Source organism: Procambarus clarkii, chromosome 1, assembly GCF_040958095.1.
Source record: "Procambarus clarkii isolate CNS0578487 chromosome 1, FALCON_Pclarkii_2.0, whole genome shotgun sequence".
Taxonomy (NCBI): Eukaryota; Metazoa; Arthropoda; class Malacostraca; order Decapoda; family Cambaridae; genus Procambarus; species Procambarus clarkii.
The window spans coordinates 25,052,728-25,079,202 of record NC_091150.1 but is presented as its reverse complement, the minus strand read 5'-3'; the positions used below and the strand labels follow the sequence as shown (position 1 = coordinate 25,079,202).

The 26,475-nt window shown below is 42.8% G+C and overlaps 1 protein-coding gene across 1 annotated transcript; it reads left to right on the top strand.

Annotated features, from left to right (window-relative positions):
• Positions 1-175: 175 nt before the first annotated feature.
• On the top strand, positions 176-5,476 carry LOC138364232 (uncharacterized). The gene is made up of 2 exons (XM_069323604.1): positions 176-4,107; positions 4,496-5,476. Exon 1 carries the CDS (start codon positions 429-431, stop codon positions 3,363-3,365), a length of 2,937 nt encoding a protein of 978 aa, XP_069179705.1. The 5' UTR covers positions 176-428; the 3' UTR covers positions 3,366-4,107; positions 4,496-5,476.
• Positions 5,477-26,475: the final 20,999 nt, after the last annotated feature.

Below are 26,475 nucleotides of genomic sequence, written 5' to 3'. Positions count from 1 at the left end.
GACAGGGTAAAAGGTAATACTAATAAGTCAAAAGGGGATTGAGGAGATCATATCACCTAAGGAGAGAGTGGGGAGTCACAGCGGCTCGAGTGGGTGTGTGCACGTGACAACGAGGCTGAGTGTTGGAGCCGCATCCCCTAAACGTGTGACGTGGAGCCCCTCTCCAAGAGCCAGAAGCGCCTAGTGTGATCTCCTAGTGAAGTGTAAGCACTCTACCGAGTTGTGTGTTGGGTTGTCCGTAGAGAAGGACCAACGACGACAACACCAACCAACCCAAAGTCTATAATAAATTGGGGGCCTGTGTCCGGGAGAGTGAACTGACACACCCACACCCTGTCCAAGAGTGGATTTGTACACCCTTGCTGAAATAGATAAACTGTGTGACCGCAGGTGTATACTCTCTCTCTTGGGAAGACTCACAGGACAAGATGGATAAGGTGCAAGCATTTGTGGAGTCAGGCAAGCCTGAGGATTTAGAAGGTTGCACGAGGGATCAATTGAAACAAATAGCAGAAAAATGTGGCATCAGGTTGAAAGCATCTAAAGTAGCTGGGATGAAGGATGAGATCCTGAGGCAGTTGAGAGCCAGAAGTGAAGCGGCAGAACAAGGAGCCCAGGAAGGAGCTGAAAGTAGAAAGGAGGATGATGGGCAGGATGACGTGAGATCCCAGGGATCGAGTAGGAGCAGCAAGAGTAGCCGCAGTAGCAGGAGTAGCCGAAATAGGAGCTTGGAGAGATTCCAGTTAGAGCTCCAGATCCAACAACAGCGTGAGGAGAGACAGTTCCAGCTGGAAAAGATGAAATTGGAACTCCAGATGAAGAATGAAGCCGAGAAAGAAAAAGAGAAAACCAGGCTGGAAGTAGAAAAAGAGAAAACCAGGCTGGAAGTAGAAAAAGAGAAAACCAGGCTGGAAGTAGAAAAAGAGAAAACCAGGTTGGAAGTAGAAAAAGAGAGAACAAAACAAATGCAGATAGAAGCGAATAGAACCTTGGCTGAGCAAAGGATTGAACATGGGTTGCCAGAGAGCACCACCCAGGTATCACACCCACCAGATGTTAGGGTTAGGGAGAAGGACATTCCCTTGTTTGTTCCCGAAGAGGCAGAGAGTTTTTTCGAGCATTTTGAGAAAGTAGCCAGTATCAAGGAGTGGCCACAGGAGGAATGGGCCCAGCTGGTCCAGTTAAGATTGACCGGTGCAGCCAGGGAGGCATACACCCAATTGTCACTGGAAGAGTGCCAGGATTACGCCACAGTAAAGAGCAGCATATTGCGCTCGTTTCAGTTAACCCCAGAAGCTTATAGAAAGCGCTTCAGAGAGATGATCAAAGTTGGAGCATGTACGTTTGCTGAGACAGCAAGAGATCTGGAAAGACGATTCCAGAAGTGGATTGAGGCTGCTGGAGTTGGATCTTACGCTGACCTGAAGCAACTGATGGTCATGGAGAAGTTCTTGGAGATGATGCATCCCGAAACAAAGTTCAAGATCCAAGAAGCAGGGATAAAGGAGGTGAAAGATGCCGCAGATAGGGCGGATATGATTACTGAAGCATACAAGAGCTTAAGGGAAAACAGAGTGAGAAGCGAGGTGAGACGCAGCAATGGCAGATCCAATGGAGTCTGGGGAGGAAGAAATTACGAGAGGCCCAGAAGAGTCTGGGATGAGAAAAATTTTGATAAATGGGCAGATAAAAGTAAGTACCCTAAAACTCAGAAGAGTAGGTCGCGCACTTCGTCTGAAAGTGAAGATGGAGGAGCTAAACAAGAAACTAATCGTTATCCTGGAAATCAAGAGTCCAGTAGAACCCCACAGAGTGCAAGTAGTGTACCTGGCCCGAGGAATTCTCATGCGAGTGGACAAAGTCAGAGCCACTCTGGTTCTTATAGGAGAGATTTTTCCCAGATGAGATGTTACAATTGTAACGGATTGGGTCACGTGATGCGAGATTGTCGGCAGGGCAAGAGAGTTGTGACCCTGGCCATGTGTGACCCCCGAAACAAATATATCAATGTGTTCCAAGACAAACCACAGAGCGCGAACTTAGTGAACGAGAGGTATAGGCCGTTCATGAGCAAAGGTTGGATCAGTATAAGAGGCCAACCTGAGGTAGAAGCTGGTATCTTAAGAGATACCGGAGCCAATCAGAGCTTGATTACGAGAAGCCTGATTGGGAATGATCGACGGTTAGCTGGCAGGAGTAAGATGAGGGTATATGGGTTATTGTCGGAGAGTGACATGCCCGTATGTGCTGTCCAGCTAAGGTCGGAATATGTGTCGGCAGAGGTGATGTTGGGAGTGTGCCCCGACATACCTATTCCAGGAGTCCAAGTGATCCTGGGGAATGACTTGTGCGGGACAAAGGTGTTGACAAGAGTCATAGCGGAGACTGTGCCAGAGGAGTGCCCAGAAGGCCATGGCACGGGTGGGACACCTGAGAGTGTGAACCTGACTGACATCCGAGGAGATGCGTCAGGAGACCGCCAAGCCATTGAGTACCCTGTCTCGGTAGTGATGAAGGCAGAGGTGGCCGACAAGGAAGACGCTGGAGGAGATGAGACAGTGTCGATTCAGCCAGTGGAAGATATCGATGTAGGTATAGCATGGCTGTTTGATGAAAGTCCAGCCCAGAAAAATGAAGTCTCGGTGAGGTCAAAAGTGAAGATGGCCCAGCCGAAGAAGAATACTGTGGAGAGAGTTGACCTGAGTAAAGCCCAGACTGCTGAAATTAAGAGTCGGAAGGCGAATGCAACTGTGCTGAGTAGGAATGAGGAAGGATGTGGACATACTGAGGACGGGAGTAGAGCGTCACGTTGTCCACGAGCACAGAGGCATATGGATAGTGGAGTTAAGTTGTTTGAGATGTCAAGAGTTGACATGTTTCACAGACAACGTGAAGAAAAGATAGTGAAGAAGAGTAATAGCCGAGAAAATGAGAGGAGAAGAGACAGTATGTGTGGAGAGATGCTTACGAGCACTCTAGGAGAGGTAGAGCGACATGCACGGTCGAGTGCTGTTGAGTGTAGTACAGTGCTCGAAGAAACTTTTAGGGAACGAAGAAGAGTCGAAGGAGAAGAAATGGAGTGGTATAGAAGTAAAAAGTGTGGGGAGAGGAAGATGATGCAAGCATGGATGAATAGTAGAAAGCCGAGGACTCGATGGAAGTCGAACAGGATGAGGTCTCGGATAAATGAGGAGACAAAAGGGAGGATCGTCGGTGAAGACGAGGGAGTGAAGTATGATGACAGGAGACGAAAGTATAATGGCGGTAGATGGAAGAGTGAAGACGACAGAGGAGGTACAGACAGTAGATGTCTGACTCTGGACGTGAAGAGAAGAAGACGAGGAAACGGAGGGTGGAGACAGTAAGTAGAGTGGACCAATGGATTGCAGGCGTCCAAGAAGGACAGCCTAGCCAAGAGGTGCCAGAGAAGTCAAATCGTTTATGAGAAGATCGTGTTTCTGGAGAGTTGTGAGCCAGATGTTGCAGGGTGCAACGAATTAGTTGTAGACTCCTAAGAGAGTATATTGGTTGAAGAACGAGACAGTGTGGTGGCGGATGTATTATCCCGAGCTTTGCCACTGGAATAACTCTCAAAAATAAGGGGAGGGGAGTGTTATGATCTCAGCCTACAGGAGAAACGAGTCTCCCTCCTTGAGAGTTATTCGTCAAGCCTGACCTGATTAGAAGGTCTAACAAAATTTGAGGTGATAACCCATATGAAAAATGGCTGGTTGGATATGTTAAACAATTTAAGATTATGGGCAATGCAGAAGAAAATAGATAAATGACTGGCTAGGAGATGTGGACATTTTGCTGGAGGCGTGAGGCTCGCTTCCGGAGGACCTTGACCTCACTTGAGTGCCAGACATCGCAGGGGGAAGCCGCGCTCCGTTTGAGCTCCCGCCAGAAGGGAACCCCTAGGGATATATCTCGAAGAGAGGAGAAGTGTGCGGACGTACCAGCTGTGGAATCGAGCTGGGAACGTTGTGGTCTCAAGTCCTGGTCGACGAGCAGATATTAAATCGCCCAGAAGCATTATTGTGGGCCGTGGGAGCGCCCTGACCAGACGCCGTCAGAGGGAAAGCGCCCTCGACCAGCCGATCTGTGGTAAGCACGATATGCGCCAGTTCATAGTGATCGCTTGTAGTTTGGTCGTGTGCCCAGCGACAGTAGCAATGTTTATTTATAAGTTAGACATGTTTTAATAAGGCAGAAGGCCTGAAATAAGAGAGTGGAGAGGGAGGAACACGGAGCGACGTCCGCCCCCTCTGAGCGCTGGCGGAAGACTGAGGGAGCCTGGCTCTTGACGGAGGAAGACCCTCCCAGTGAGTGAGGTCCGCCGCCGGGCGAGGTGGAGTATGGACCCGCCCAAAACGGGGGAGTCCACTCTCACTGTATGTAGAGAACAGATAGAGGTTTGAGGCAAGCATATTGTGTGGTTATTTTGTTTATGTGTTAAAGGGGAACATTTTATTGGAGTGTCGATGGGTTGCAGGTTTGTCTTTGGGGAAGAAGTTGCTGAGAACTTCGAAGCCAGCAGATGATGTAGCTGATGAGACTCCAAGGTAGTGGAGCAGAGGACCTCGAGCTGTGAGGAGAAGCAGCAGTGAAGAGGAGTGTCACGTGCTTCTGTAGAGGTGGTGTAGCAGCCAAGAGAGCTGTGGAAGAACCTAACAGAAGGGTGAAGCACCGTAGTTGCACAAGGAAACTTCATGATAGCAGCCTGGAGGAGCTGCAGAGGATCCTGGTAGTGAAGCCCGGAAGAACCTAAGGATATTAGGGTTGTGAACTTCCAGAGGTGGAAGGGGAAGTTCTGGTGGATTACTTATAGGGAGTTGATAGTGTTTGGTTGTCAGTAGCGTGCAAGACGCAGTGAGAGGTGAGTGACTGTTGGCATCCTTATGTCAAGGAGTTTTTTATACTGAAGTATCAATGAACATTTATACTGGTATATGTTATTACATTCAAATGCTGATTTTCTATATATATATGTTATCTTGTTGATGGTGCAACAGTGTGTAGGCTTGACCAACTTGAGGAGGTTAATAGTATCAGGTGGTGAACCAGGAGATAGGATACCACTTGATAAGCTGATAATAGAGTTCTGATGGTATTGGAGTGCAACCTGATTGTGATATTATAGAGTATAGGATTCATTATTATTATATGTGTGTATGTATCGTGTATGTGCTTTGTTCAGTAAATGTGTCACAATTTGCTGGTGTTTGCCCTTGTCCTAGTGAGGCTTCCCAGGAGGTAGTAACGAAGGAGAGAGAGAGAGAAAGAACCAAGAACCACTGCTCTGGACAGGGTAAAAGGTAATACTAATAAGTCAAAAGGGGATTGAGGAGATCATATCACCTAAGGAGAGAGTGGGGAGTCACAGCGGCTCGAGTGGGTGTGTGCACGTGACAACGAGGCTGAGTGTTGGAGCCGCATCCCCTAAACGTGTGACGTGGAGCCCCTCTCCAAGAGCCAGAAGCGCCTAGTGTGATCTCCTAGTGAAGTGTAAGCACTCTACCGAGTTGTGTGTTGGGTTGTCCGTAGAGAAGGACCAACGACGACAACACCAACCAACCCAAAGTCTATAATAAATTGGGGGCCTGTGTCCGGGAGAGTGAACTGACACACCCACACCCTGTCCAAGAGTGGATTTGTACACCCTTGCTGAAATAGATAAACTGTGTGACCGCAGGTGTATACTCTCTCTCTTGGGAAGACTCACAGGACAAGATGGATAAGGTGCAAGCATTTGTGGAGTCAGGCAAGCCTGAGGATTTAGAAGGTTGCACGAGGGATCAATTGAAACAAATAGCAGAAAAATGTGGCATCAGGTTGAAAGCATCTAAAGTAGCTGGGATGAAGGATGAGATCCTGAGGCAGTTGAGAGCCAGAAGTGAAGCGGCAGAACAAGGAGCCCAGGAAGGAGCTGAAAGTAGAAAGGAGGATGATGGGCAGGATGACGTGAGATCCCAGGGATCGAGTAGGAGCAGCAAGAGTAGCCGCAGTAGCAGGAGTAGCCGAAATAGGAGCTTGGAGAGATTCCAGTTAGAGCTCCAGATCCAACAACAGCGTGAGGAGAGACAGTTCCAGCTGGAAAAGATGAAATTGGAACTCCAGATGAAGAATGAAGCCGAGAAAGAAAAAGAGAAAACCAGGCTGGAAGTAGAAAAAGAGAAAACCAGGCTGGAAGTAGAAAAAGAGAAAACCAGGCTGGAAGTAGAAAAAGAGAAAACCAGGTTGGAAGTAGAAAAAGAGAGAACAAAACAAATGCAGATAGAAGCGAATAGAACCTTGGCTGAGCAAAGGATTGAACATGGGTTGCCAGAGAGCACCACCCAGGTATCACACCCACCAGATGTTAGGGTTAGGGAGAAGGACATTCCCTTGTTTGTTCCCGAAGAGGCAGAGAGTTTTTTCGAGCATTTTGAGAAAGTAGCCAGTATCAAGGAGTGGCCACAGGAGGAATGGGCCCAGCTGGTCCAGTTAAGATTGACCGGTGCAGCCAGGGAGGCATACACCCAATTGTCACTGGAAGAGTGCCAGGATTACGCCACAGTAAAGAGCAGCATATTGCGCTCGTTTCAGTTAACCCCAGAAGCTTATAGAAAGCGCTTCAGAGAGATGATCAAAGTTGGAGCATGTACGTTTGCTGAGACAGCAAGAGATCTGGAAAGACGATTCCAGAAGTGGATTGAGGCTGCTGGAGTTGGATCTTACGCTGACCTGAAGCAACTGATGGTCATGGAGAAGTTCTTGGAGATGATGCATCCCGAAACAAAGTTCAAGATCCAAGAAGCAGGGATAAAGGAGGTGAAAGATGCCGCAGATAGGGCGGATATGATTACTGAAGCATACAAGAGCTTAAGGGAAAACAGAGTGAGAAGCGAGGTGAGACGCAGCAATGGCAGATCCAATGGAGTCTGGGGAGGAAGAAATTACGAGAGGCCCAGAAGAGTCTGGGATGAGAAAAATTTTGATAAATGGGCAGATAAAAGTAAGTACCCTAAAACTCAGAAGAGTAGGTCGCGCACTTCGTCTGAAAGTGAAGATGGAGGAGCTAAACAAGAAACTAATCGTTATCCTGGAAATCAAGAGTCCAGTAGAACCCCACAGAGTGCAAGTAGTGTACCTGGCCCGAGGAATTCTCATGCGAGTGGACAAAGTCAGAGCCACTCTGGTTCTTATAGGAGAGATTTTTCCCAGATGAGATGTTACAATTGTAACGGATTGGGTCACGTGATGCGAGATTGTCGGCAGGGCAAGAGAGTTGTGACCCTGGCCATGTGTGACCCCCGAAACAAATATATCAATGTGTTCCAAGACAAACCACAGAGCGCGAACTTAGTGAACGAGAGGTATAGGCCGTTCATGAGCAAAGGTTGGATCAGTATAAGAGGCCAACCTGAGGTAGAAGCTGGTATCTTAAGAGATACCGGAGCCAATCAGAGCTTGATTACGAGAAGCCTGATTGGGAATGATCGACGGTTAGCTGGCAGGAGTAAGATGAGGGTATATGGGTTATTGTCGGAGAGTGACATGCCCGTATGTGCTGTCCAGCTAAGGTCGGAATATGTGTCGGCAGAGGTGATGTTGGGAGTGTGCCCCGACATACCTATTCCAGGAGTCCAAGTGATCCTGGGGAATGACTTGTGCGGGACAAAGGTGTTGACAAGAGTCATAGCGGAGACTGTGCCAGAGGAGTGCCCAGAAGGCCATGGCACGGGTGGGACACCTGAGAGTGTGAACCTGACTGACATCCGAGGAGATGCGTCAGGAGACCGCCAAGCCATTGAGTACCCTGTCTCGGTAGTGATGAAGGCAGAGGTGGCCGACAAGGAAGACGCTGGAGGAGATGAGACAGTGTCGATTCAGCCAGTGGAAGATATCGATGTAGGTATAGCATGGCTGTTTGATGAAAGTCCAGCCCAGAAAAATGAAGTCTCGGTGAGGTCAAAAGTGAAGATGGCCCAGCCGAAGAAGAATACTGTGGAGAGAGTTGACCTGAGTAAAGCCCAGACTGCTGAAATTAAGAGTCGGAAGGCGAATGCAACTGTGCTGAGTAGGAATGAGGAAGGATGTGGACATACTGAGGACGGGAGTAGAGCGTCACGTTGTCCACGAGCACAGAGGCATATGGATAGTGGAGTTAAGTTGTTTGAGATGTCAAGAGTTGACATGTTTCACAGACAACGTGAAGAAAAGATAGTGAAGAAGAGTAATAGCCGAGAAAATGAGAGGAGAAGAGACAGTATGTGTGGAGAGATGCTTACGAGCACTCTAGGAGAGGTAGAGCGACATGCACGGTCGAGTGCTGTTGAGTGTAGTACAGTGCTCGAAGAAACTTTTAGGGAACGAAGAAGAGTCGAAGGAGAAGAAATGGAGTGGTATAGAAGTAAAAAGTGTGGGGAGAGGAAGATGATGCAAGCATGGATGAATAGTAGAAAGCCGAGGACTCGATGGAAGTCGAACAGGATGAGGTCTCGGATAAATGAGGAGACAAAAGGGAGGATCGTCGGTGAAGACGAGGGAGTGAAGTATGATGACAGGAGACGAAAGTATAATGGCGGTAGATGGAAGAGTGAAGACGACAGAGGAGGTACAGACAGTAGATGTCTGACTCTGGACGTGAAGAGAAGAAGACGAGGAAACGGAGGGTGGAGACAGTAAGTAGAGTGGACCAATGGATTGCAGGCGTCCAAGAAGGACAGCCTAGCCAAGAGGTGCCAGAGAAGTCAAATCGTTTATGAGAAGATCGTGTTTCTGGAGAGTTGTGAGCCAGATGTTGCAGGGTGCAACGAATTAGTTGTAGACTCCTAAGAGAGTATATTGGTTGAAGAACGAGACAGTGTGGTGGCGGATGTATTATCCCGAGCTTTGCCACTGGAATAACTCTCAAAAATAAGGGGAGGGGAGTGTTATGATCTCAGCCTACAGGAGAAACGAGTCTCCCTCCTTGAGAGTTATTCGTCAAGCCTGACCTGATTAGAAGGTCTAACAAAATTTGAGGTGATAACCCATATGAAAAATGGCTGGTTGGATATGTTAAACAATTTAAGATTATGGGCAATGCAGAAGAAAATAGATAAATGACTGGCTAGGAGATGTGGACATTTTGCTGGAGGCGTGAGGCTCGCTTCCGGAGGACCTTGACCTCACTTGAGTGCCAGACATCGCAGGGGGAAGCCGCGCTCCGTTTGAGCTCCCGCCAGAAGGGAACCCCTAGGGATATATCTCGAAGAGAGGAGAAGTGTGCGGACGTACCAGCTGTGGAATCGAGCTGGGAACGTTGTGGTCTCAAGTCCTGGTCGACGAGCAGATATTAAATCGCCCAGAAGCATTATTGTGGGCCGTGGGAGCGCCCTGACCAGACGCCGTCAGAGGGAAAGCGCCCTCGACCAGCCGATCTGTGGTAAGCACGATATGCGCCAGTTCATAGTGATCGCTTGTAGTTTGGTCGTGTGCCCAGCGACAGTAGCAATGTTTATTTATAAGTTAGACATGTTTTAATAAGGCAGAAGGCCTGAAATAAGAGAGTGGAGAGGGAGGAACACGGAGCGACGTCCGCCCCCTCTGAGCGCTGGCGGAAGACTGAGGGAGCCTGGCTCTTGACGGAGGAAGACCCTCCCAGTGAGTGAGGTCCGCCGCCGGGCGAGGTGGAGTATGGACCCGCCCAAAACGGGGGAGTCCACTCTCACTGTATGTAGAGAACAGATAGAGGTTTGAGGCAAGCATATTGTGTGGTTATTTTGTTTATGTGTTAAAGGGGAACATTTTATTGGAGTGTCGATGGGTTGCAGGTTTGTCTTTGGGGAAGAAGTTGCTGAGAACTTCGAAGCCAGCAGATGATGTAGCTGACGAGACTCCAAGGTAGTGGAGCAGAGGACCTCGAGCTGTGAGGAGAAGCAGCAGTGAAGAGGAGTGTCACGTGCTTCTGTAGAGGTGGTGTAGCAGCCAAGAGAGCTGTGGAAGAACCTAACAGAAGGGTGAAGCACCGTAGTTGCACAAGGAAACTTCATGATAGCAGCCTGGAGGAGCTGCAGAGGATCCTGGTAGTGAAGCCCGGAAGAACCTAAGGATATTAGGGTTGTGAACTTCCAGAGGTGGAAGGGGAAGTTCTGGTGGATTACTTATAGGGAGTTGATAGTGTTTGGTTGTCAGTAGCGTGCAAGACGCAGTGAGAGGTGAGTGACTGTTGGCATCCTTATGTCAAGGAGTTTTTTATACTGAAGTATCAATGAACATTTATACTGGTATATGTTATTACATTCAAATGCTGATTTTCTATATATATATGTTATCTTGTTGATGGTGCAACAGTGTGTAGGCTTGACCAACTTGAGGAGGTTAATAGTATCAGGTGGTGAACCAGGAGATAGGATACCACTTGATAAGCTGATAATAGAGTTCTGATGGTATTGGAGTGCAACCTGATTGTGATATTATAGAGTATAGGATTCATTATTATTATATGTGTGTATGTATCGTGTATGTGCTTTGTTCAGTAAATGTGTCACAATTTGCTGGTGTTTGCCCTTGTCCTAGTGAGGCTTCCCAGGAGGTAGTAACGAAGGAGAGAGAGAGAGAAAGAACCAAGAACCACTGCTCTGGACAGGGTAAAAGGTAATACTAATAAGTCAAAAGGGGATTGAGGAGATCATATCACCTAAGGAGAGAGTGGGGAGTCACAGCGGCTCGAGTGGGTGTGTGCACGTGACAACGAGGCTGAGTGTTGGAGCCGCATCCCCTAAACGTGTGACGTGGAGCCCCTCTCCAAGAGCCAGAAGCGCCTAGTGTGATCTCCTAGTGAAGTGTAAGCACTCTACCGAGTTGTGGGTTGGGTTGTCCGTAGAGAAGGACCAACGACGACAACACCAACCAACCCAAAGTCTATAATAATATATATATATATATATATATATATATATATATATATATATATATATATATATATATGTCGTACCTAATAGCCAGAACCCACTTATCGGCCTACTATGCAAGGCCTGATTTGCCTAATAAGCCAAGTTTTCATGAATTAATTGTTTTTCGACTACCTAACCTAACCTACCCTAACTTTTTCGGCTACCTAACATAATCTAACCTATAAAGATAGGTTAGGTTAGGTTAGGTAGGGTTGGTTAGGTTCGGTCATATATCTACGTTAATTTTAACTCCAATAAAAAAAATCGACCTCATACATAATGAAATGGGAAGCTTTATCATTTCATAAGAAAAAAATTAGAGAAAATATATTACTTCAGGAAAACTTGGCTTATTAGGCAAATCGGGCCTTGCATAGTGGGCTGACAAGTGCGTTCTGGCTATTAGGTACGACATATATATGTATGTCGTACCTAGTATATATATATATATATATATATATATATATATATATATATATATATATATATATATATGTCGTACCTAATAGCCAGAACGCACTTCTCAGCCTACTATTCAAAGCCCGATTTGCCTAATAAGCCAAGTTTTCATGAATTAATGTTTTTTCGTCTACCTAACCTACCTAACCTAACCTAACCTAGCTTTTTTTGGCTACCTAACCTAACCTTACCTATAAATATAGGTTAGGTTAGGTTAGGTAGGGTTGGTTAGGTTCGGTCATATATCCACGTTAATTTTAACTCCAATAAAAAAAAATTGACCTCATACATAAAGAAAAGGGTTGCTTTATCATTTCATAAGAAAAAAACTATAGTAAATATATTAATTCAGGAAAACTTGGCTTATTAGGCAAATCGGGCCTTGAATAGTAGGCTGAGAAGAGAGTTCTGGCTACTAGGTACGACATATATATATATATATATCAACCCATCCTCCGAATTGACAGTACGATTTAATACTAAGTGTAATAAGTACACTTTCTTACTGAAATAAGTAGTGCATAATTGCACTTATGGGGCTGTTACATGGACCCAACTCCCTCCCCCGCTTTAATTCATCTCGTTTTCTGTTAAGTCACTCAGAATTTTAGGATGACGTTTTCAATTTCCATTTGCAATCCACAAGTTTTAAATATCAGGAATTTCTTTTTCAGGTTAATTAAACAATATAGACTTTATACAAAATTTTAAAATATCCTGAGTTACTTTACAATTTATTGATATATTTTAGTTTTGTTATATTAGTTTTATAAAACTGTAATATCAATATAGCTATAGGTTAAGTACTAATTGTAATTAAGAAGCAATAAAATTATTATCTTCAAAAACTAAGACGGTTAGGTGAGGGTGTGGTTTTCTATTCAGTTTTTCAGGTAAACTCAAGTATTCACAATATATTTGACAGTACGATTTAATACTAATTGAGAATAAGTACAATTCCTAACTGCTATGAATAGTACATAATTGCACTTATTTGTCTTCTTACATTTACCACCCCATTTTTGGAGGACGGGCTGATATATATATATATATATATGTCGTACCTAGTAGCCAGAACGCACTTCTGAGCCTACTATGCAAGGCCCGATTTGCCTAATGAGCCAAGTTTTCCTGAATTAATATATTTTCTCTAATTTTTTTCTTATGAAATGATAAAGCTACCCATTTCATTATGTATGAGGTCAATTTTTTGTTATTGGAATTAAAATTAACGTAGATATATGACCGAACCTAACCAACCTTACCTAACCTAACCTAACCTATCTCTATACGTTTGGTTCGGTTAGGTAGCCGAAAAAGTTAGGTTAGGTTAGGTAGTCAAAAACAATTATTTCATGAAAACTTGTCTTATTAGGCAAATCGGGCCTTGCATAGTAGGCTGAGAAGTGCGTTCTGGCTACTAGGTACGACATACATATATATATATATATATATATATATATATATATATATATATATATATATATATATATATATATATATATATATATTATTAAATATGACCGAAAAAGTAAGATTAATAATTCTAACACGAATTTTCTCAATCTTTCGTACATTTCTTTTCACTGTTGGAGGTAAATCAAAAATCAATTCTCCAAAATTCATTTTTATTTCTAGTCTGGCGCGACACGAGCGCGTTTCGTAAAACTTATTACATTTTCAAAGACTTTAGTTTACAAATACACAACTGAATAGAACTTACGCATCTCCGATTTTATATCTACATTTGAGTAAGGTGGATGGGGTGAGGTGGCATTAATAGGGTATTAATTTCATCAACACAAGACAGAACAAGAAGTGGCATTAATAGGGTATTAACTTCATCAACACAAGACAGAACAAGAGGTGGCATTAATAGGGTATTAATTTCATCAACACAAGATAGAACACGAAACAAGGGTATTGAATAGAAGTGTTTGTAGAAAGCCTATTGGTCCATATTTCTTGATGCTTCTAAATTGGAGCGGAGTCTTGAGGTGGGTAGAATATAATTGTGCATTAATTGGCTGTTGATTGCTGGTGTTGACTTCTTGATGTGTAGTGCCTCGCAAACGTCAAGCCGCCTGCTATCGCTGTATCTATCGATGATTTCTGTGTTGTTTACTAGGATTTCTCTGGCGATGGTTTGGTTGTGGAAAGAGATTATACGTTCCTTAATGGAGCCCTGTTGCTTATGCATCGTTAAATGCCTAGAAAGAGATGTTGTTGTCTTGCCTATATACTGGGTTTTTTGGAGCTTACAGTCCCCAAGAGGGCATTTGAAGGCATAGACGACGTTAGTCTCTTTTAAAGCGTTCTGTTTTGTGTCTGGAGAGTTTCTCATGAGTAGGCTGGCCGTTTTTCTGGTTTTATAGTAAATCGTCAGTTGTATCCTCCGATTTTTGTCTGTAGGGATAACGTTTCTATTAACAATATCTTTCAGGACCCTTTCCTCCGTTTTATGAGCTGTGGAAAAGAAGTTCCTGTAAAATAGTTTAATAGGGGGTATAGGTGTATATGGCCAACAAGACCCCTTACTTCTCCCTCAGTAAACTTTAACCTTTTCCTCTGAAGGCAGGCATGCTTTTTATCTAGTTTAAGCTGTATTTGTAATGCAAAATGATCACTTAGCATTTCATCCACAGTAAGACAATTCCCCTCTATGCCCTCAGCATTTATTAAACAAGCATAATCTAATCTCCCCTCAAATGAGTAGGAGAGGGCTCGCCCACCAGTTGAACATCTTCATGTTCCTGCAAAAACTGGTACCATCTGCAACCATTCCTATTTGCTTTACCCCTTGATCCTAAAGCTGGGTGTCTGGCATTAAAATCCCCTACCACAAGTGTATCTTCAGAAAAGAAGGAATCTGGCAAGTATCTTAAATCAAGGGAGCTATCAGAGATGTATAGATTAATGAAATTTAACTCTCGGTCCTTTAATTGTATCCGCAAGCTAATACTTTCAATACCTCTATATCTCTGAGGGATTCCAGTTATCTCGGCAGGTATGGTACTTTTGACATAACATGAGGCCCCCCCTAGTTCCTCCATCAGCATATAAGTAAAAACCTCTATAGCCATTTAGCCTCAGAATGCTACCATCCCTATCCCCAGTTTCCTGGAGTGCTACTATGTCAATATTCTCTCTAAGAGTATAATAGTGTACATCCACCGCTCTAGTTTTTAATCCATTAACATTCCAAGATAATATTCTCAATTTACTTTCATCCATGATGAATAATAAAACTACCTTTGCCCTGTCCGTCACATTCCATGAGATACGAGAGTACCTTAGAAACTTCCTTCCAACACCATAACATTTTTTCTTTCTCCTCACCTTCACAACTACTACTAACATCGAAGGTAATATTATTCATATCTATTTTCTTTGTTATTTCTGTAACCCGTTTTACTTTAACCTTTCTTTCAACATTTGTCACAACAGGAGGTTGAACACCGCTAACACTACTAGAAAGTGTATTCTCCTGACTATCCTCTATCATCGTTACCTCATGCACATCATTACTTTCTTCTACGCACGTTTCACTTTCCATTTCACGTCCCGTTTTACTTTCAATTACACGTCCTGTTTCACCACCATCTTCACCCCGTCTACCTTCCATAGCCAATTTTTCCAATGCCTCAATCCTCTTATCTAGTTTTTTTAGATAGTCCAAAATTTGATTACCAACCTCAGAGGTGACCATATTGTCCTGAACCTTGTCGTCACAAGGTTTCAGTTTTTCCACTGCATGATGTACTTTCCCTAGGCTCGCCTTTATTTTCTCCGTCCCTTTCTCCCACACATTGATCATAGGGGCTGTCGTTGGCTTCCAGCTGTTTCCTCCATGTTCCTCTTGCACAATCTTTCCTTGCTGCGAGGATACATCTATCCTGCTTGTAGGACCCGTCCTAGTCTCTTTCAGATTTTTTTATTTTATTTTTATTTTATTTATATATATACAAGAAGGTACATTGGGTTTGAGAGAATACATTGAATAGTACAGTATTTACATTCTTGTAAAGCCACTAGTACGCGCAGCGTTTCGGGCAGGTCCTTAATCTAGCAGATAATTTTAAGTAGGTAATTTCAATCAGAATTGATAAATGAAAGATACATTACAAGAGAAAAGATGAGGCTTCATGGGGCATAGAGAGGAACCAGCATTGTGGCTGCCTCGACAGTTGCAACAAAATGGGATTGATTGATTGATTGATAAAGATTAAGCCACCCAAGAGGTGGCACGGGCATGAATAGCCCGTAAGTGGTACATTTTTTTGTTTTTCTCAGTATTCTGAGGTTGCATTTAACCATCAAGCTGTTTCGCGGGGGAGGATACTGCTTTACAGTCTTTATGAGGGTGTCCAGCTGCTGGACACCTTTGTTGACCAGGAGAGTGGCTGTGTTGATGGCTTCAGGGTGGCCACTGCATGATTCAGGAACTCTTAAAGCTCTTCTAAGGTCATTGGTTGCTTCACATTCCAGAAGATAGTGAAGTAATGGCTTTTCTGTGACAGTTTGGCAGAAGATGCACTCTCTCTGTCGGAGTTCACCAATCTCCCAGTTGCATCTGTAACCTAGACGTAGTCAATATAGCCTAACTGCTATTTCCCTGTGGATTCCTTTTGGGATATTTAACCTTTCTAATTTGGTTGCCTGAAGATACCATGTTGCAGATGGCAAAATGGGATGATTTTTTCACTTCTTTCAATCTTGACTCTACACTCTCGCGAGTCGTGTTTTTTCCCACAATACCGACACCTGGGGTCAAACTGGCATTTCCATGCCATATGTCCCCAATGTGAACACTTCATGCACAGTATGGGCTCCTCAACGTATTTCGCAACGTTCCTATAGCCTAGTCCTTGCACAAAAATTTTCTCCGGCGCCTCACCCTTTACAAAGGCAACAACCTGGCTTTGTTTGTCACCACGTACGCTGTTCCTCTTTGCCCAGACAACATTATCATTGTTAAGAAGAACACAGGCTAGTGCGAAAGTTGGAGATGCAGGCTGGAGTGAGAGGGAAGGTACTCCGGTGGATAGAGGAGTACCTAACCAACAGGAGACAACGAGTCTGTGTGAGGGGTGAGGTCTCAGATTGGCGAGACGTCACAAGTGGAGTCCCGCAGGGGTCAGTCCTTGGACCTATACTGTTTCTGGTATATGTAAATGATCTCCCAAAGGGTATAGATTCGTTCCTCTTAATGTTTGCCGAAGATGCAAAAATTATGAGGAGGATTGAAACAGAGGATGATAGTAGGAGGCTACAAGATGACCTGGATAGACTGAGTGAATGGTCCAACAAATGGCTGTTGACGTTCAACCCGAGTAAATGCAAAGTAATGAAACTAGGCAGTGGAAACAGGAGGCCAGGCACAGGATACAGAATAGGAGATGAAGTACTTAATGAAACTGACAGAGAGAAAGATCTAGGAGTTGATATCACACCAAACCTGTCTCCTGAAGCCCACATAAAGAGAATAACGTCTGCGGCATATGCGAGGCTGGCTAACATCAGAACGGCGTTCAGGAACCTGTGTAAAGAATCATTCAGAATCTTGTACACCACATATGTAAGACCAATCCTGGAGTATGCGGCCCCAGCATGGAGCCCGTACCTTGTCAAGCACAAGACGAAACTGGAAAAAGTCCAAAGGTATGCTACTAGACTAGTCCCAGAACTAAGAGGCATGAGTTATGAGGAAAGGCTGCGGGAAATGCACCTTACGACACTGGAAGACAGAAGAGTAAGGGGGGACATGATCACAACCTACAAAATCCTCAGAGGAATCGACCGGGTAAACAAGGATGAACTATTCAACACTGGTGGGACGCGAACAAGGGGACACAGGTGGAAGCTGAGTACCCAAATGAGCCACAGAGACATTAGAAAGAACTTTTTTAGTGTCAGGGTAGTTAGTAAATGGAATGCATTAGGCAGTGATGTGGTGGAGGCTGACTCCATACACAGTTTCAAATGTAGATATGATAGAGCCCAATAGGCTCAGGAATCTGTACACCTGTTGATTGACGGTTGAGAGGCGGGACCAAAGAGCCAGAGCTCAACCCCCGCAAGCACAATTAGGTGAATACAGTCAGGATCCAAATAAGTTGGAAACTTGAAAACTATGATCTTTGTGTGCAACATACCTTCTTCTGGAGGAACCATCACTACATTTTCAAAACCAACCGTCGTGAGGCGTTCCACGGCCTGTTCAGTCCCAACTGTTATGTAGGGCCGGTGAAGACCCTCCTTGAAAAGTGGTTCGTATTCCAAACATTGTTTAGCTAGACGTACCGTCCACTCTAGCTTTTGGTGGAAATTCAATTGGCATGTTATAGGGAACAACAGCCTCGACTTCTTTCTTGTCTTGTTGTCGGAAAATCCGACACCATTTAATATCATACAGACAGATAATTGCAGCTGTGTTGTGTAAACAAGTTACCCATAGAAAACGTAACTTGTAGTGGAATTACCGTCTATAGAAAACGGGATATCGTCACCACATACTATTATAAATTCACCAGCTATTCTGCTGGTAATTATTCTTAAATACATTAGTCTTTGGACTTTACCATCATAAAAACATCTCATATAAATTAACTTAATTATCAATGTTAAAATGGAGTAAATGTGACCCTTCTATCACTTACTGTCATCTGGACAATGTAGGCCAGTAGCGTGAGGGTGAGGGAGTGGTCAGACATTGTTTTATACTTAGACCACAGAGGCTCACGGGAGCAAATTCGGCTCCTGTTAATTCTCTTGGACGAAGTGTTATGGAAGATCAGAGTAGTGATCTGCCATCATCAACACGCTGTCATCAATTTCAAGGGAAGTGTCTTTCCGAAACCCGTTTATCTTTCATTTATGGCCATTAATGTCAGTGTATATAGGGTGGACCGGTTAGAGCACGAGATAGCCTCAAACTAAAGGTAATTAAGCCAGGTCTTCATGGTTCCATGTACAGTGTTTTCTCTGATATAGTTGTCATATACTAGGATTCTGGCTTCACAGCTAGCGCCCTTTTGACAGGTCAAGACGAGGAAGCATGCTTTGTGCATCAGTTACCAGGGTGATGGAAGCTACCTCAAAGAGGGAAAATGTGGTGTCTACATCCTGGTTATACCTAGTGGACTAAGGCCTGCTGTACAAATAAGATAAGGAACCTCTTAAATGTTTAATAATGTGTAGTTAATACTGTAGTTTGATTGGCTGCATATATATAAATTAAATTAATATAAACCCCCTAATGTGTAGAGGATCGATTTGTGAGATTATGAGATTATTGCAGAAATACAGTCCACTTATCATCATACAAATTGCTATCGAAGTATATAAATTAACGTAAATATAAATTCATATAAATTAAATAAATATAAATCTCACAGGTCGGTTCCCACACTTGTCTTGCTTGTCTTGAGTCTTGCTGAGTAGGGTCTCATTCTTTGGTCTCTTTGTAATTTCATCGTCACTCTCACTGTCTCGCTGTCTGTTATTATTTCTCCGTTTCTTTCTGTTCACTACTACTTCAAACGGTCTGTTATCATCTTGTCTGTCCTCCTCACTACCACTTAGGCATACCGCCTCAGCCATTTCTTCGACGCTGTCAATAATCGAGAACAAATGCACAATATCCTGTATCACCACGTGCAAAAACGAAGAGTGTGGGGCAATACTCCACCTCCCACCAATCAGCGGACGCCAAGAGCGCCAACCTTGTGACCGCACACAACCGTGGTCTGGACCACGGTTGATGTGGTTGATATCCTTTTGATGTGGGCCTCTGGGGACAGGTTCGGTGTGATATCAACCCCTGAGATCTTTCTCTCTATTTGATAAACCTTAATAAATGTAAGTTCGTCCCAAAATTTGGTTTAATAACACATTTTCACATGCATTGGGTCTTTCCTTCATTGTCATTCAAACACTACGGTATTATTTTACTTAAGTTAGTTGTAAATGTTAATGTAAAAATAGCCACATGAGGTCTGATTAAGACTTTATGATCATTTATTCTGTTTTGCTCAACTACTCACTGGTTGAGTATGGAGTGCATAATAAATTAGCCTCCTTCGGCGGCGCCTTGTTTCTAAATGTGTTTCAAACTCACACTGTATCTTGTGCTACCCACTCTGTCAACTCAAATTTTGCTACAATGTACCTCTTAACAAATATTATGTACTCTCACAATCCAATGTACCTTCGTGTATATAAATAAATAGATTTCAACTGTAAGGGGTATGGTTTGCACCTTGTTATTCTAATAATGGATGTCTTCTCTGATAAGAGTTCAATCCCCGACCATCCAAATGGTTGGGCACTATTCCTTCCCTTCCCCCGTGCCATCACAAATCCTTAACCTGACCCCATCCAAATGCTATATATAGTCTTTATGGCTTGGCGCTTTCCCCCCTGAGAGTTCTCTTCCCTTCCCTTCTCTGATACGAGAGCGCTTTGTTAACAAAGTAATACAAACAAAGTAATACAAACAGTGCGCTAATTCAAAGTAATACAAACAGTGCGCTATTTCAGACGAGAACAGCAGCGAACAAAACCAGCGCCTATACGAACAAAATGGTTTGTATGTACAAATTTCTCAGTACACGAAGTTGTTTCTAGCCCGGTATCCGAAATTGCAGTAGACGACTTGACCAGTTCCCGAGCTGGATTATTCGGTGATGAGAGAGTAAGCGACCGCTGCCATTTTAGTAGCGCCTGCCGGTAATGTCCAGCACGAGCATTACGGGAAACCGTGACACAAACTGCACCTATCTCAAGAAGAAACACCACACTTCACTGCCAAGTGCTCACATCAAGTCTAACTCTAAGAAACAACACTCAAGCCTTGACGCTTCTCCCAACATCCGGGGAAGAAAACCTTCACACAAACTGCACCTGTCATAAAAAAGATGAAGACTCACCAGTGTCCACAGTGTCCGAAGGTATTCACCCGTCCTTCACATGTGAGGCGTCACATGTTAGTGCATTCAGGTGACAAACCTCATGAATGTCCAGTGTGTGGGAAAAGATTCAATCATCTTGGACATGTGAAGACTCACATGTTAGTGCATTCAGGTGAAAAACCTCACGAATGTCCAGAGTGTGGGAAGAGATTCAGTCTTCTTGGAACTATGAAGACTCACATACTAGTGCATTCAGGTGAAAAATCTCATGAGTGTACAGAATGTGGGAAGAGACTCAGTCGGCGTGGAAGTATGAAGACTCACATGTTAGTACATACAGGTGGAAAACCTCACGAGTGTCCAGAGTGTGGGAAGAGATTCAGTCGGCATGGAAATATGAAGACTCACATGATGGTGCATGTGGATGAGAGACCTTTTCAATGTGCCGAGTGTGGCAAAAAATTTAGATTACGTAGAGCTATAATAAGTCATATGTTTATGCATTCAGGTGAGAAACCTCATGAGTGTCCAGAGTGTGAGAAGAGATTCAGTCGTCTTGGAGATATGAAGACTCACATGTTAGTGCATTCAGGTGACAAACCTCACGAATGTCCAGAGTGTGGGAAGCGATTCAGTCTTCTTGGAAATATGAAGACTCACAGAATGGTGCATGCGGATGAGAGACCTTTTCAATGTGCTGATTGTGGCAAAAAATTTAGAGAGCGTGGAAAACTAATAAGGCACATGTTTGTGCATTCAAGTGACAAACTTCACGAGTGTCCAGTGTGTGAGAAGAGATTCAGTCGTCTTGGAGATATGAAGACTCACATGTTACAGCATTCAAATGATAAACCTCACGAGTGTCCAGAGTGTGGGAAGAGATTTAGTCGGCATGGAAATATGAAGACTCACATGATGGTGCATTGGGATGAGAGACCTTTTCAATGTGCCGAGTGTGGCAAAAAATTTAGATTACGTGGAACTATAATAGAACACATGTTGGTGCATTCTGGTGACAAACCTCACGAGTGTCCAGAGTGTGAGAAGAGATTCAGTCGTCTTGGAGATATGAAGACTCATATGTTAGTGCATTCAGGTGACAAACCTCACGAGTGTCCAGAGTGTAAGAAGAGATTCAGTCGTCTTGGAGTTATGAAGAATCACATGTTAGTGCATTCAGGAGACAACCCTCACGAGTGTCCAGAGTGTGGGAAGAAATTCAGTCTTCTTGGAAATATGAAGACTCACAGGATGGTGCATGGGGATGAGAGACCTTTTCAATGTGCCGAGTGTGGCAAAAAATTTAGAGAACGTGGAAAAATAATAAGGCACATGTTAGTGCATTCAGGTGATAAACTTCATAAGTGTCCAGAGTGTGGGAAGAGATTCAATGAGCGTGGAAGTATGAAGAGGCACAAGAAGATACATGCAGATAATAGGCTAAACACTTCATGTGTGGAAGATAGTTAAGAGAATGTTGAAGGATAATGAGGCACATAATTGGGGTCCGTCTAATTACCACAAGCTACACAAGCTTCAGAAAGCTTCCTGGCAATACGTTAGTAATGAAAAATATGATATGTTAGGTTAGGCTGCCCTAACCTAACCTAACCTAACCTAACCTAACCTAACCTAACCTATTCTATCCTAACCTAACCTAACTTAACCAAACCAAACTTAACCTAACCTAACCGATGCTTGGATCGTCGACTTGATTTGGCGTCACCAGCTTTTTATTTTCGCCTAATTTCTTTATAAAAAGATACTTTTTCAGATTAAAATTATGTTTTTTCGTGTTGTACATTCAGCACCAACATTATAATGAGTAAATATATCATATTTATTCATTGCTAACGTATTGCCAGGAAGCTTTGTGAAGCTTGTGTAGCTTGTGGTAGCTTGTGGTAATTAGACGGACCGCATAATGGTATATTAATTTACCTTTAATCTACCAGTGTGGGATCACAATGTCAGTTGGATGTTCTTCGAAGGTAATTCTATTTTGTTTGAGAAATACACTTCACAATGAAAGGTAAAGATCTGAAGATATTTTATTATATTGTTCTTTTATGAATGTTAGATGACCAAGCTGTCACTATAGGAAATCTCAAAATTGCTGATAAGTATAGAAATATCTCTTTGATTTAGCAAAGGTAAAACAAAGCTTTAAATGTTTTTCTTCATATTTATGTAAATAATGTGCTTCCTTTTTTTGCTTTCTTTGGAAATTTATTTAAAATGTAATATACTCTGTAGCTAAGTTATGGACATTTTTGTTGTAATATTATTTAGCATTGGAGTTGGTGAAGAAGACAATCTGAGACGTACTTAAGGTGAGACCATTTGATTGGTAAGGAAATGTATATTAATTAAGGAATTTTCTCATCAGATTCATATGCAAACTGATGTCCATTTTTTATTTTTTGTTTAGGCCTATTTATGAGTTCTACTCTTGATTATAAATATTTCACCGAAGAGTATATTGAAGGCTGATTGGCATTTATAGCTGTCAGTCAAGTTAATATGAAATTTAAATTTATATTACTCTAGAAATTTATCACTCTAAATTTACCAGAAATTTATTACTCTAGCCTAACTTTATCAGTTATGCTGTAATTGTATGGGAATAATGCTTTACCTGATTTACCTGAGGGCCACTAACCCGAGTGGCCTCGATGAGAACAGGAAGTCGTCGGCTTGTTCACGGTTCCCTTCTCCCTCCCAGTTTGCCTTCATGATTTTTTCCAGATATATTTTGAAATTCAGCACAGTTTTTGCAGTTATGGCTTTGGTGGGTCGGCAGTTCCATCGATCAATAACCCTGTAGGTGAAAAAGCCTGATTCAAATTCAAATTCAAATTCAAATTTTTATTCAGGTAAAGTACATACATACAAGGTAAGATACAAAAGTTGATGGACTTATAGATAGAGCTAGTACATACAATGCCTAAAGCCACTATTACGCAAAGCGTTTCGGGCAGGAAAAACACTAAGACTAAAACTTAATACTAATTGAGATTAAAGTATAAATTGTCTTAAGAAAAAAAATGGGAAAAAGAGGGAGGGGAAACATGGCAGAAAAAAAACAAAAATACAATTTGATCAACAAACAGCATTGTTTAAAATAGAAGATATGGGTTGAAATTTTGGGGGTGAGGTAGGTTACACTGAGTTAATTAGGTAGTACTTAGTTTTTATCTTAAACTGGTTGAGAGAGGTACAGTCTTTAACATAATTGGGAATGTCACTCCACATTCGAGGTCCCTTGATTTGTAAAGCATTTCTAGTTTGACTAAGTCGTACTCTTGGAATATCATATAGGTATTTGTTTCTGGTGTGGTGCTCATGGGATCTGTTACAACCTTCTAGGAAGCTTTTAAGGACAGGATTGACATTACAGTTCAGCATTTTATATATATAAAATACACATGAGAGGATGTGCAGGGACTTAATATCTAACATATTCAGAGATTTGAGTAAGGGTACCGAGTGATGTCTGGGGCCAGAGTGAGATATTGTCCTAATAGCAGCTTTGTGTTGAGTAATTAGAGGACATAAATGATTTTGGGTAGTAGAACCCCAAGCACAAATACCATAGTTGAGATAAGGACCACCACACCAGAAACCACCAGAACCAGAAACCACCAGAAACAAATACCTATATGATATTCCAAGAGTACGACTTAGTCAAACTAGAAAAGGCAATGTAAAGGATCTGGGTGTACTCATGTCGGAAGACCTTACCTTTAAAGAACACAATAAAGTAGCCGTCACAACTGCAAGAAAAATGACAGGTTGGATAACAAGAACTTTTCACACTAGAGATGCTATACCGATGATGATACTTTTCAAAACGCTTGTGCTCTCTAGAGTGGAGTACTGCTGCACAATGACAGCACCTTTCAAAGCTGGAGAAATTACTGACCTGGAGAGCGTGCAGAGATCCTTTACTGCTAGAATCCACTCAGTAAAACATCTAAACTATTGGGACCGACTAAAGAGCCTAAAACTGTACTCCCTTGAGCGCAGGCGGGAGAGGTACATAATAATTTACACGTGGAAAATATTAGAGGGGCTGGTCCCAAACCTGCACACAGAAATAACATCACATGAGACCAGAAGACATGGCAGGATGTGCAGAATACCCCCGTTGAAAAACAGAGGTGCAACTGGTACTCTGAGAGAGAACTCTATCAACATCAGAGGTCCGAGACTGTTCAACACGCTTCCACTACACATAAGGGGCATAACTGGCCGACCCCCTCACAATGTTCAAGAGAGAACTGGATAAGCACCTCCAAAGGATACCTGATCAACCAGGCTGTGACTCGTACGTCAGGCTGCGAGCAGCCGCGTCCAACAGCCTGGTTGATCAGTCCGGCAACCAGGAGGCCTGGTCGACGACCGGGCCGTGGGGACGCTAAGCCCCGGAAGAACCTCAAGGTAACCTCAAGGTAAGGATAGATGAGAGAATAATAGAGTGTCACCAGGGTAGGGCGAGGTACATAATATCTGATCTTAGAAAGAATGCCAAGTTTTTTAAACTTTTTTTTATATATTTAGAATGTGTCCCTGGATATTCAGCTTGCGGTCAATGAGAACACGAAGGAATTTGCCATCTACTTTATTACAAATTTGGGTATTGTTAATCCTGAGATTTATTTGATTTTAGGATTTATTGCCAAACAAATTATAGAAAGTTTTGTCAATATTGAAGGGTGAGTTTGTTGGCAGTTAGCCAGTGATGGACTCTATTTAGTCAGGACTGGAGTAAATGAAGGTTGTGTCGTCAGCAAATAGAATTGATTTGAGATGTTGGGAGGCATTTGGAAGGTTATTAATGTAGATGAGAAAGAGGAGAGGGCCAAGAATGCTGCCCTGGGGAACACCAATGTTGATGGGTAGGGTGGGAGAAATTGAATTATTCACAGAAACATACAGGAGCCTGTCAGTAAGGTAAGACTTAATGTACTGCAGGGAATGACCTCTGACTCCATAATGTTGTAATTTAAGAAGGTTTTGGTGGTTAAGTGTCAAAAGCCTTACATAGGTCTACAAATAACCCAACAGGGAATTAATTTTTATCAAGAGCTGTATGTATCAAGTTAATCATACTAATAAGTGCATCGTTAATGCTTTTTTGGGGGTCTGAAGCCATATTGACAAGAGCTAAGTATATTGAGTTTGGCTAGATAAGAGTAAAGCTGCTTATAGATTAGTTTTTCAAATATTTTTGACAAGTTTGGCAGAATTGATATAGGTCTGAAGTTGTTAACATCAGTGGGATCACCACATTTGTGGACAGGGGTTACTCTCGCTTTTTTTTAGAATATCTGGAAAGGTTTGGAGTTCAAGTGACTTCTTGAAGAGCAATGCAATGGCAGGAGCTAAAAATCTGGAGGCTTTTTTGTAAATAAGAGTTGGTATCTCCTCAAGGGCACCAGACTTGGTTTTAAGGGAAAGGATTATGTCAGTAACATCAGTGGAATTAGTAGGCATTAGGTACAGAGACTGTGGATAGTTTCCTGTAAGATAGTCCTGAATATTAGTACTGGAAGATGGAATATCATTTGCAAGGGATGACCCAATGGAAGAGAAGAACCTATTGAACTCAAGAGCAGTGTCAGAGGCTGAAAGTAGACCATCATTATCTGACAAGAGTATTGGTTTGTTATTTATAATCTTCTTTGATCCCAATATTTGAGAAATTGTGCTCCATGTTTTCTTAATATTGCCCTTTGTGTGAGTAAATTTATCTTCGTAGTATTTACTTTTGGCTCTCCTAATTTTTTTAGATAGCAATGATGAGTAATTCTTTGAGAATTCTTTGGAGACGATTCCTAACCTATACTTCTTCACAAGTTCATGTTTTTTATTAATTGATTTAAGTATCCCCTTTGTAAGCCAAGGATTGTTTAGCCTTTTAGTTGTGACTTGTTTCGTTAGCATAGGACAGTGGGTGTTATAAAGGCCAAGAGTTTTTTGAAGAAATGATTGCACTGATAGGTTGATGACCCCTATGTTCCCTAATTCAGATTCCCAGTTGATATTAGCAGCAGCAACTATAAAATTACCTATAACAGTTTCATTGTGCACCCTAAAGCTTATCTCCCTTGCCTCTAGAGGTGGTTTGTTAATGTTGGTTAGGAGAAATGTGGGGGTAATGGTCTGTAGTGCTATCG